Source organism: Mauremys mutica, chromosome 3, assembly GCF_020497125.1.
Source record: "Mauremys mutica isolate MM-2020 ecotype Southern chromosome 3, ASM2049712v1, whole genome shotgun sequence".
Taxonomy (NCBI): Eukaryota; Metazoa; Chordata; order Testudines; family Geoemydidae; genus Mauremys; species Mauremys mutica.
Window position 1 is genome coordinate 62,346,833 of NC_059074.1, and position 13,436 is coordinate 62,360,268.

At 38.5% G+C, this 13,436-nt stretch overlaps 1 protein-coding gene across 1 annotated transcript in view; it reads right to left on the minus strand.

The window, feature by feature from the left end:
• Positions 1-13,436, minus strand: part of LOC123365963 (pleckstrin homology domain interacting protein) — a 357,662-nt gene that overhangs the window by 35,499 nt on the left and 308,727 nt on the right. Inside the window, exons 25-30 of the mRNA XM_045009003.1 lie at positions 8,649-8,756; positions 7,573-7,697; positions 6,867-6,949; positions 2,801-2,912; positions 2,504-2,565; positions 566-721 (exon numbers count right to left, since the gene is read on the minus strand). Coding sequence (XP_044864938.1) covers positions 566-721; positions 2,504-2,565; positions 2,801-2,912; positions 6,867-6,949; positions 7,573-7,697; positions 8,649-8,756 — 646 coding nt within the window. The remainder of the gene's footprint in view (positions 1-565; positions 722-2,503; positions 2,566-2,800; positions 2,913-6,866; positions 6,950-7,572; positions 7,698-8,648; positions 8,757-13,436) is intronic.

Sequence of the window (13,436 nt, forward strand, 5' to 3'; positions counted from 1 at the left end):
AAAATGATGGCTGCAGTACACAGCAGCTTAATTAGGAAAAATCCCAAGTACAGGTATTCATTGTAACATTCTCTAGGAAAACAAAACCAATACATACTTTTTGCTATCTGTTCAAAATGAAGTTACAGCTTTTCTATTCAACATAGGGACCTCCATTTTCAACACTAGCAAGTGATTTTGGGTGCTCAATTTGAGATATCATAAACCGGACTTGATTTTCAAAGGGCAAGTGTTCAGTACTTTCTGAAAATCAAGCTCTTCAAGGTCTTTCAAATTACATGTCCGAAAATTGAAAAACTCAAAATCACCAGTCACCTTTGAAAGTTTGAGTCAGACTGTATATTAAAGGCAGTATGTAGATATGTCATGTTGTGAACAAAATATATTCTTTTTTTAATAAGGTGATAATTCAACTAGTGATTTTATGACTACTGCAGTTGATCGATGACAGCATTTACTAATTTTGTGAACTGTGGTGTTCTCATAAAAATGCATATCATCCCTTCCTATGAAAGTTAGCTTCCATACTGAATGTTTCTTAAATTATTCAATCATAAATGTTTACCTAGAGTCATGAGCTGGTTTATCCCTGCAATAATTCTGTCACATTCCTCATCCCGGGTTCTGGAACCCCATTCTCCATCCAGAGGTTTGTAGATCAATGTTCGGCATTCAACATCAGTTAAAGGAACACTAGTTCCCAGCTCTTCAGGAAACACAGCTGAAATATCCCATAAAAAAGACCCAGATGATCACTGAAAAATATTCATCTGTTTATATTTCAAGACAGACATGCGTCTATTAAGAACACAGAGTAATTAATATAGGCAGTATATAGAATAACACTGTTTTACTGACTAGAAGTGTAAGATGTGTAGTTCTTTGTGCAAAAGACAACAATGCTTTGATACCATTCCTGGGTCTTACATGCTTCATGTATATTGTTACCAGCTAACAAATACATTTCCCACAATGCAACTTGCTGGATCCTGCCAGAATTTTGTGGATTTTCTATTTACTAGACCTGCAGACTTGGTCAGTTTGTGGGTGAATGTATTTTTGCAGTAAACAACGGTAGTTCTGTAGCATGTGAAATTTTTAAAATAAATTGATAATTTAACTATGTTCTGGGAACTGTAGTGGTGTTTTATAGGTTTTCAGGTAGAATTTATAGATAATGGTTTTAACCTATATAGCTCTTGAGATCTGCCTATTTTGAAAATTGCCTTTCTCCTTCTTCCATTGCAGTGGTAAGTGGAGGTTCCTGAACTGGAGCCCCTGAGACATAGAAGAGAAGCTACCATCAGGGCATTCTCGACGGCATTCGACTTTGCAATTAATACCCTGATTTGATAAAAAATAGCCAGAATCTACTGATTTTCAGGGCACACTGCAAGGTCCATCTTTTTATCCAGACTTTTGGGCAGGGAAAGTGCAATAAGGATAAGTTTTTGTAGGTGTAGCAGGAGATTCTTGGGATGTTTGGGTTTGTGGTTGGATGGATATTTTACATTTTGGTATTAGAGTTGTTGCTGGTTTTACCTTGTGTGTTACTATACTTTTAATTATGTCTAAGTGGTAGCAAGAGCCTGGGAGAGGAACTTTATTCTTTAAAACCAAATAATGAGTAACTGAAACATATTGAAATAATATATAATTGTAACAGAATATGTACAGTAGGCTGAACTGAATCACAGTTCTACATTAAGAGAGAAAGAAAAAAAATAGTTTTCGGATAGCAAAGCAAAGTCATCAATAAATCTCCCAGAAAACAGAAAAAAAATATTCCAAACTATATTCAGTTTTTAACTAATTAAAAAAAAAAATCCAGCTCAGAGTGTGGTAACGCAGTAGGGTGTGGATGGACAGAAGAAATAATGCTAGTGGGCCCACTGGAGAGCATGCACTTCAGCTGCCACAATTCCTACCTTGGATAGCAGGACCAGAGGGAGAATAAGTCCCCTTTGCCAATTTGCCTCCAAGCACTTTGTGTGTATAGGATTAGTGAGTGCCTTGCATGCAATTTCCACTGAACCTAGTGGGGGAGCAGGTTCACCTGTTCCTTCTAGCTTGTATGTGGGCCAGGCAAAATGCCATCTGTTGAATTCTTGAGTGATTTTGTTCTGTTTCCACAGGAAAAATAATACCAAAACATTATTTTCCTGCATGGAGAACAGGGAAATTACAGAATCCTATGAATTTCCAGTGGTCCTATTAATTAGCAAACTCTTAGGCTTTTTTCCTTTAATGATATTGACATGATTATGTATCCAGTTACTCCAGTCACAGATCAGGCTCATTTTAATAGATATATATTTGTAATTTACTAATTTAAGCATGAATTTATATTGCAATGATTTTTATGATTCTTATTTAATTGTTTCTTTTTTTCTGGCATTTTACAGAGAAACATACTCGGTATCCTTAATTTTTAAAAACTATTTGCATAAGATATGCTTTCTATACTTATAAATCAAGATAACACATCTACACACTTACACACCATTATTTGGTATGAGCTCCATATCCCAAGGACTCATCTTCTCAGTGTCACCATTGTCCCAACTTAAAGAAAAAATTAACTGAGTTTAAATTACAGTAATTAGTACTGCTTAAACAGTTAAAAATATATTACTCTTATATGTAATGTTTATTTTATTACTAATAAACACACTTTATAATAAGTTTTATTACTGCAATTAAAGGAGCCAAATCACCTAAATCGGTGTTTGCTATGCAAGATTAAAAATTTACATTAAAATGATTTATTAAAAGCGTAAGTAAGATCAAATTTGCTAACCAGACATTGTAGCACTGAAATAAACTGTCAGGATATTCGGGCTGTAGAGGTTCCTGGCTTTCAATTGTTCCAAACCACCAGGCGTCATCTATTACTGACCTGAAACGATCACCTGGACAATACAAAACAATCTCATTTACCAATTTCTACACCACATTTGTCTAATCTTCCTGGTAGTCATTCTTTGGAGATGTCTGTGTCAATAAACAAATATAAAGAGTATTCAGACTGATACACCCTTAAAACAACAGTAAAGGGCACTCTTTAGAAAGAACTTATATTAAGTTGTGTAGGATATCAGAAAAAATATAGGTAACGATCATATAAAAATCAGCGATCAGTATAATTTACATGTATGTTGCAACATTTTTCAAGCTCATAGCAGTGGAAGACAGTTTAATTTTTTAATATCTTTAATTCTAATATATATAAACTCACATGTTATACCTATTGTTCTCAATAGGATTTCTTACTTTAGAAGGTTCCTATGTTTCCTCCTCTCAAGTACAAAATTCCTCAAAGTCCAGCAAACACTAAACTTTGTATACCAACCTCTCTCTAACGCTTCTGTGCATTCCCACTTGTGAGGAGACTAGCGAGCAGTCTACCCAGCTGGAAGGTAGAAGTTCTCAATGAAATATGGATTGTAGCACAGTTTCCCCAAATTGACTATCAGAGCACAATGCTGATTCTAAAGAGTAGTGCTTGATGAAAGTTTAGACTGAACTTCAAGTGGCTGCTATATTAATCTCCATTATGGGCACCTGCCTAAAAAATGCCACAAAAGTTTCACTGGACCTGGTCGAATGGGCGTTAGCCCAGGAAGTACTAACACCCTGGCTAGATTGTAGCAAAACTCAATCAATACATGCCCTAAACCAGAGTGAACGGAAACGGGGCTATGGACAGATCAAAGGGAAGTAATTTGTACTGGTAACGTCTCTGTCCCATACAGAACCTCAGGTAGTTGCAGTGTGTCAACCTGATGGCCACAGGGAAACAGTGTCCTTTAAATTAAGAGCCATGTGTGAAGAACATGGAGTTGATCTGTAATAATTTGTGGCTAATGTATCCTGACTGGTGTGACGTTATTTGATTAAAATATGACTATATAGATTATTATAACAACCACTATTATATATTTGAAACAATTTTTGTACAATGTGGCATGTAAAATGTTTACAAAATGATTATGATTTGCTGGTTATGATTATACTATTTGTATAATCAGTCTTCACGGATGAGGATGTTAGGGAGATTCCCAAACCTGAGCCGTCATTTGTAGGTGACAACTCTGAGGAATTATCACAGACTGAAGTGTCACTAGAGGAGGTTTTGGAATTAATTGATAAACTTAACAGTAACAAGTCACCAGGACCAGATGGCATTCACCCAAGCATTCTGAAAGAACTCAAATGTGAAATTGCGGAACTAACTATTAACTATGGTTTGTAACCTAGCCTTTAAATCAGCTTCTGTACCCAATGATTGGAAGATAGCTAATGTAATGCCAATATTTAAAAAGGGCTCTAGAGGTGATCCCGGAAATTACAGTCTAACATCAGTACTGGGCAAATTAGTTGAAACAATAGTAAAGAATAAAATTGTCAGATACAAAGAAGAACATAAATTGTTGGGCAAAAGTCAACATGGTTTCTGTAAAGGGAAATCATGTTTTACTAATCTATTAGAGTTCTCTGAGGGGGTCAACAAACATGTGGACAAGGGGGATCCAGTGGACATAGTGTATTTAGATTTCCAGTAAGCCTTTGACAAGGTCCCTCACCAAAGGCTTTTACGTAAATTGTCAAGAGATAAGAGAGAAGATCCTTTTATGGACTGAGAACGGGTTAAAAGACAGGGAATAAAACATAGGAATAAATGGTAAATTTTCAGAATGGAGAGGGGTAAACTAGTGGTGTTCCCCAAGGATCAGTCCTCGGACCAATCCTATTCAACTTATTAATAAATGATCTGGAGTAAACAGTGAGGTGGCAAAGTTTGCAGATGATACTAAATTGCTCAAGATAGTTAAGACCAAAGCAGACTGTGAAGAACTTCAAGAAGATCTCACAAAACTAAGTGACTGGGCAACAAAATGGCAAATGAAATTTAATGTGGATAAATGTAAAGTAATGCACATTGGAAAAAATAACAGTGTGCAGTGGCAGTCAAAAAAGCAAACAGGATGTTAGGAATCATTAAAAAAGGGATAGAATGTAAGATGGAGAATAACTTATTGCCCTTATATGAATCCATGGTACGCCCACATCTTGAATACTGCACACAGATGTGGTCAGCTCATCTCAAAAAAAGATATACTGGCATTAGAAAAGGTTCAGAGAAGGGCAACTAAAATAATTAGGGATTTGGAACGGATCCCATATAAGGAGAGATTAAAGAGCCTAGGACTTTTCAGCTTGGAAAAGAGGAGACTAAGGGGAAATATGATAGAGGTATATAAAATCATGAGTGGTGTGGAGAAAGTGAATAAGGAAAAGTTATTTACTTGTTTCCATAATATAAGAACTAGGGGCCACCAAATGAAATTAATGGGCAGTGGGTTTAAAACAAATACTTATTTATTCACCAGAAGAGAAGTCAAGGTGCAGGGACTGACACTTGATGGGGTGCACTCAGAGAGACTCCAGAAGGATCAGAGGTGTTATGTACTGGTTTCCTTGTAATAGGGTAAGATTACACCCAACATGAACGTCCTGTATTCTTAAGATATTATGGTACTTGTTTAGCCTCCTGAGATCCAGGACAGGTCTGAAACCATCCACCTGCTTGGGAATGTGAAAGTACAGAAAATAGAAGTACTTTCTCTAAGGCTCCTTTTGTGATGAGGGAATCCTCTTCTTCCGGAAGTATTTTTTTGTGAGGAGGGTTTCTGAAGAGAGGTAGGTGTTTGTGTATCTATCTGACGGGATACTCATAATGGATGGTCCCAGCACTCAGTGACTGGAAATAACCATTCAACAGGCATTGCAGAGGAATGAATGAATGAATAAATGAATAAATAAACAAACACACACACACACAGAATAAAAACCAAAAGTTATAAAAATGGTACAAAGTTTGGGCTAGCTCAGTCGTTTTCAACCCCATGGGCCATTTGTGCCCAAATCAGCACACAGCTGCGGTCCATGTGACATCCTCAGGGCCATAACTAGGGTGGGGCAGGAAGGGATCTGCCCTGGGTGCAGAGCTGGTGGGAGGGTGAAAAAATGGGGCAGCACAGGATTAGGCCCAGCAGCATCAGGAAGCCAGGATACTCAGTGACCCCCACCCTGCAGGATCACGGGTCCAGTGACCCAGGCTGGAGCAGGATCCCTGGAGGCATTAGGACTGCAGTGGAAGGCGAGCTGCATGTCTGAGCTATGTGCAGCTGTGGTAGGAGACCAGAGGGCGCGAGAGTGTGTGTGTGCAGGGTGCTAGGGTGTGTGTGCAGCTGCTGGGGGGGACAGTCCCAGGGGGGGTCGGGTGACCAACCCAAACCGAACAAGTATTAGCTTTTGTCTTCCCTATTTTTATTGGAGGAGTCCTTAAAAGACTAGTAGAACTATGACATCACAAAAAACTGAAACCTGAGCAACTGAGGCAGGATGAGATTTTTTCTATATATTCTTAAAAAGTCTGATTTTCTTAAAATATCTATTTAATTCAAACTTCTAACAAAAGTTCTCTTTGTGAAAGTCAACATTTCAATTGAGAGAAGAGAGTTCTAGCTTAGTTCTTTAGTCCTACAAAGGGTCCTTGAGCAAGTAAGGGAAGACAAGATGTGATATTCCTGATATTTATAAGATAAAAGGAAAACACATTATCTTCTTTTGCAGGTCATCTTTAAACTCTATTTTTTCTCACATATAATTGTGTTCAGTGGCAAAGTTTAATTCTGCAGGAGCTGTAAGCACTGCATCTCTATAAAGATCAGTACATCTTGCTCTCCGATTCCGGCATAATACTTTATTTTCACCCACTTTGCCATGTTTCCTAATGAAATAAGGCAACATGAATGAAACCAGATGAATTTATTTAACTTTTTACAAAACTCACCACCTACCTATATTCCATCGTCTATGTTTTGCATCATCAAACTGCTGCCGCAAGACTAGGAAATCTATAACATCTGGCATATCATGGTACCTAGTTGCAATCAAAATGGAAAAAGAATGATTAAGGTGAAAAACCAGCAACAGAATACAGAAAACATCGTTAGATATCCAAATGCATTTAATGCATCTGAATTCAATATAAACATCTTAAATTTATGTCACAGAAAATTTCTGTTTAAAAATAAAACTTATCTTTAAAATTTAGGTTTCAGAGTAGCAGCCGTGTTAGTCTGTATCCACAAAAAGAACAGGAGTACTCGTGGCACCTTAGAGACTAACAGGTTTATTTGAGCATAAGCTTTCATGGGCTACAGCCCACTTCATCGGACGCATAGAATGGAACATATAGTGAGGAGATATATATACATACAGAAAACATGAAAAGGTGGGAGTTGCCCAACCAACTCTAAGAGGCTAATTAATTAAGATGAGCTGTTGTCAGCAAAAAATGGCCATTGAATCTATTTCCTCATGTTAAGTATCCTCACAGCTTCTTGTCAAACTGTCTGAAATGGGCTATCTTGATTATCACTATAAAAGTTTTTTTTGCTGACAACAGTACTCCTGTTCTTTTTAAAATTTAGCAAATTTAAAAGGTTTTAAATATTACAAAAAACAGCTTCCCTATTGGAACAGAAATAATGCTTCCCTTACTTCATGGTGAATGATCCTCCAGTCAGTTTACCAGTATCTGGGTCAAGAAAAGCAAGTTTAAGACAGCAGAGAGTAGGCAATCCCACTTCATATTTAATCCCAACTATTTTCATCAGCTCTTGTTCCTGAAGTAAATAAAACAACATTCTTATTTAAGGTGGTTGAATATAAGAGGACTGTAACAGCAGTATGAAATGAAAAAATGAATATACTTCTGTTGAACAACAGATTTCAGTGGTGAACTATGTAAACAAAATTACTAGGTCAAATACAGACCTTTCAAATTTACTCCCTGAAACCAAAAAGATGCAATTCCCCAATATAACCTCATTGTATCGAATTGTTTAGAAACTTAAGTGTTCACTGCAACACACTTTTAACAAGGGTTAAAAAAATAAATCAGATTGATACATGAACATCAATCACAGGTCTAGGATTTTTTGTTTCATCCTTTTCAGTAATCAATTAAATTATTACAATCGTAACTTTTAAATATTTATTTATTCCTGTTTAAAACTTCTTGGGCAATCATTTCATTTTTTTTAAATCTTAATAAATCATTTTAAACACAAAGTTAAAAATATCTGTTTTAAAAAGATTCTGTCAGCAAAACTACAGACACTTTTTGTCAAATAACATGTATATAAAAGTTCTTTTCTACAGGGCTGCCCAGAGGATTCAGGGGGTCTGGGGCAGGGGAGGGTCTTCGGTGGCAATTCAGCGGTGGGTCCCTCTCGGAGGGAAAGACCCGTCGCCGAATTGCCGCCGAAGAATGAAGCGGCGGCAATAGAGAAGCTTAAGTGCTGCCGATTGCGTCTCCCCCCCCGTCGCTTGCGGCGCTTGTACTCACTGGGCAGCATGCCGAGGCTTCGGCAGCACTTCTGCGGCGGGTCCTTCACTCACTCCGAGTCTTCAGCTGCACAGAAAGATCTGCCGCTGAAAACCCGGAGTGGCTCATGGGGCCCCTGCGGGTCCCAGGGCAAATTGCCCCACTTGCCCCTCCCCTCTGGGTGGCCCTGCTTTTCTATGACTTATTTTAAAGACAACAAAAATGGGAAAAGTAAGAAATATCATACCCGTAGCTCCATTTTATGCCACGGCTGTTTTTTTGGATTAATGCTATATATTTTATTCTTTTTAGCCATTACAACATACGCTTCATGACCTTGTCGGAAATAGTAAACCTAAGAATGAAACAAAAATTAATTAAGCAACATTTTAAAATGCCAAAACGTTAGCAGATTGCTGATACACAGTGTGTTCCCTTCCAAACCAAGATGGTACAGATACATGCAAATAAGGCCTTTAAAGGAGCTATAAACTATTATTTTAACTTTAAACAGTGATAAGCTGCACTAGTCAGAGTAGGAACTCCCAAGTTATCAAGATAATGCACCACCCAATGGGTACACTAAATATTATAGTGGATCAAGTATTGTTCAAATGTTTGTAGTAGGAATAAATTGCTAGTTTGTTTAAAAGAGACTAAATCAAATGCGAAAGGTTCACAAAGTATAGCTATTACTCCATTTTACAGCATATGGAATCTGCTACTTTTTTAGTTAGAGAAAATAATGCTAACACTCATGCTTGTGTATTAGGAGAAACTGGAGAATTACTTCATGCATAAATACAAGTTTTATACTAATATTCTGAGAAAATAGATTCCTCCTCTCTTAAAGAAGGCATATGGCCTGGTGGATTGAGTGCTTGTATGGCTTCTCTCAGCATGGCATGAATATATTCTGGCACAATCAGTTGTGAAAATAAGGGAGAACTAAAATAAATACATGACTCACCTTATTTTTCCCTAGAAATAATTTTAATGGGTGTTTACAAACTTACTAGCAATGTTTACTCTGGAAATTTTAATAATTGCTTTTTCAGGGCCTGGTGTTTGACTAATAAAATACTTTTATTCTGCATTATAATAGTATTTGTTTTATGTATTGGTATCTTTATGATGCATTTGGATGCTACAGAAATTTGTTATCCATCATAGTAACCAAATAAACAGCCAGATATACAAAATTATGATGAGTGCAGTAACTTAGATAATATTTTCACCTCAAGGTCCCAGAGACACAGACAAGGTTTTCATCTCGAGGCCAAAAGACCAAAAACATCAAGTCACTTGATCACGGCCTTGGATAGGCCAAGAGACTACTTACACTTGATCTAAACAGAACACTAAGCCAATTTAACACTAACTATCCAAAAACAGGTACTGTAATTCAGAATTCAAGCAGACACTTTCTGCTCAATTTATGCCATAGGAAAAAGGAAAGTGTGAAAAGGCAAAGGGTGGGATTTTCAAAAGCATCCAAGTGATTTAGAAGCACAAATCCCATTGGAAGTCTTTTATGGTATATTATGCACCTGCAAGATCAAAACAACTTCAATGGATTAAAATAAAATTGCACATGCTGTCCTCACAATAGTTTAAAACAATTCCACATTGCAGCAAATTTCACTGGCCCTCCCAATCAGCACAACCGTACACCGGTGGGTATAAGTGGGTGGATAGAATGTCACAGAGATTAACCATTTACTTACATTGCTAATCATTTTTCTTTAAGTAACACAAATGTCATAGAGCAAATTAAACCATTAGATGTGGGATGGACAAGATCTAAATAATATCTTCCATATGACTGAATAAATTAATAAACACGAACTATTTAAAAAACATTTAGGTCACTTTATAATAGACAATTTTTTATTAAAAGAATATTTCCTTCCATTGACATCCTGTATGACAAAGTTAAGAGCAGAGCAAACTTGTACACCTGAGATTTGAACTCCTTAACACAGACATATCTGTGGGAGTGCTGCAGTTTTTACTATCAGCTGATGAACATTGCTGGCATAACGATGAAACAAACTCACTAGAAACCTTGAATGTACTCAAGGGATAGGTAATAAAATTAAAACTGAACTCCTTCAAGCTAATTAGAACACAAGGCTTTAATAAATAACTAAAACAGCATACTGTATATATGTATACCAATTTTAAATAATAATTTTCTTTATGAAATGACGTAAGCCAGCAATCTGTGGCTCTGCAAATTCAGATGGAAGAACAACAGTTTACATCAAAAACATTTTACTATCCATTCCCATGTAACACATGGAAAGTTAGGTATGGAACTAAACTAAAAAAACCAACACACACACATAACCACAGTGAAGTCTTTGCCTGTTGAGCTGATATGTTAGCAAAAACCTATAGGCAAGTAATGCCATATTATAGAATATTTGATTTAATTTATGTCACAGAATGAAACATCCTGTAACTAACCTTGCAGAATATTATATTATATATATTAAAGACATGGCCCTTAAATCCCCATTTTCTGTCTGTGATCTTTGAGGTTACAGAATCAGGTGGGAATCATTAGATTTTGTAAGAAATTATAATGATCTAATTGTCAGGAAGAGCAGCAGACGCTACTAAATGCTGGAGCTAAACTACATTTCTGAAAGGTTCTTATTTAAATTTAGTGACAATCATTTACTACTACACCATATTGTTGCAACAGAAACAAAATCCAAATTATTGGAGCAAACTACAGATAATTCCTTCCATACTTACCAGCCACTCCTACCAATTTTCTCTATATAAATGAAACCATTCATACAGACTAATAAAATATTTTCATTTTACAATTAAGGAAAATCTCATGTGAGTTCCATCAAAAGACTGAGCACAGTAACATTAGAAAAAACAGTATGCCTATTCACAGAAAAATATACTTTAGACCAGGGGTCAGCAACCTACGGCATGCAAGCTGATTTTGAGTGGCACGCAGCTGCCTGCCATGGTCCCGGCCCCCAGCCCCACTCAGTCCCCCCGCCTACTGCTCTCCCCTGCGGGGGCAGGAGGAAGAAGCTTGGTCCTGCGGCAGACAAGCTTCCCCCCTCCCCTGCTTCTTCCCCTAGCGTGGCACTTTCCTGCCCCTCTCCCTCTCCTTCCCTGCGCCAATCAGCTGATGGCCCTTGCAAGGGGGAGGGGGAAGAGCGGCAGCCTGCACGCAGCTCCGTAGAGGATGCAGAGAGAGGTAGGGACGGAGCCTTGGGGAATGGGGTGGAACAGGGCATATCCCTTCCAGCCCCCTGCCATGAGCCGCTCAGGGCAGGGGATGGGAGCACCCCTACGAGCCGAGCACCCCAGCCCTCTGCCCTGACCCCCCCCCCACACCCAGCCTTCTACCCTGCACCCCCCACACCCTCCAGCCCTCTGCCCTGACCCTTGAACCCCCCCCACACCCATCCCTCTGCCATGAACCCCCCCACCCCAACACACACCCAACCTTCTGCCCTGCACCCCCACAGCCCCATCCCTCTGCCCTGAACCCCCCCACCCCAACACACACCCAACCTTCTGCCCTGAACCCCCACACCCACCCAGCCTTCTGCCCTGCACCCCCACAGCCCCCATCCCTCTGCCCTGACCCCTGAACCCCCCCCACCCAGCCTTTTGCCCTACACCCCCCCACGCCGCAGCCCTCTGCCCTGAACCCCCCCAGCCCTCTGCCCTGACCCCCCTCCCCCAGGTCTTGGCTGCAGGCCCTGCTCAGCCCGCTGCCAGCCTAGGTGAACGGAACCCCAGGCCGGCAGCAAGCTGAGCAGGCTGGTGGCGTAAGATCAGCATTTTAATTTAATTTTAAATGACGCTTCTTAAATATTTTGAAAACCTTGTTTACTTTACATACAACAATAGTTTAGTTATATAATATAGACTTATAGAAAGAGACCTTCTAAAAACGTTAAAATGTATTACCGGCACGCAAAACCTTAACTTAGAGTGAATAAATGAAGACTAGGCACACCACTTCTGAAAGGTTGCCGACCCCTGCTTTAGACTTTTGACAAATTCCACAGATTCTACAAATTCAGGGTGGTATCTACACTATATTACTGATACCATACTAAAGAACGTTCAAGCAGTCTAAACTGTAGAATGTTCTCTTCAGGCAGATAAATAGGCAGTCATCTCTCTTAGTTGCATTTCCTTAAAATATATAACAAAGATTTACAAGTGGTGCTAACAAGAAATAAAGTTAAGTGCTATTTATATGGTGAGCTTAACTAAAGATGAAATTGGCCAGCTTTAGGAGAACAAGTCACAAAACAATAAATAAACCTATTTGGGTTTATCAACCTCTCCTGGCAAATGTTGTAAACTACATTAATACCATCTCCCCCACCCCAAATAATTCAAAAATAGTATGAGATATCTCCCTCTCAAAATGTATCTCCCGCTACACAAATAGTTTTACTCTGTAAGTCTTACCATAGTTGTGGGGTTTTGCATGTAATGAAGACGATTATTAAGGCTGCAAAGTCAAACACTCAGGAGTCATGAAATGACAGAGTTAAGGCAACCTTAATTCGGCCTCCTTGTATGTATCTATTATGATACAGTCATCAATTACCCGATCACATACTACTATTTCCACAAGATCCCAATGTCATTCGGTGCACAGAATGGACAATGTTCACTTAATGAGCCAGCCATTCTATATTTGGTTTTCTCCTCATTGTTCAAAGTGTGGCTCATGCTTTATTTACCACATACTATTCAAACCCTGCTGTGAAAGTAGGGCTATTAATCTCCTCATAGACTTTTTCTATGATGAACATCCCTATCCAAGTGCTTAGCAAACATTAATGAATTTATTTTCACAACACCTCTGTGAAATACATAGGTACTATCTCCATTTTACAGATGGCAAACTGAGGCAGAGATTAAGGTGAAAAGTATCCTCTAATTTTGGATGCCCAATTTGAGATACCCAGAGCCTGATTTTTCAGCATTATAGCACAGCTCCCATTGACTTCAACTGTAGTTCTGAGTGCTC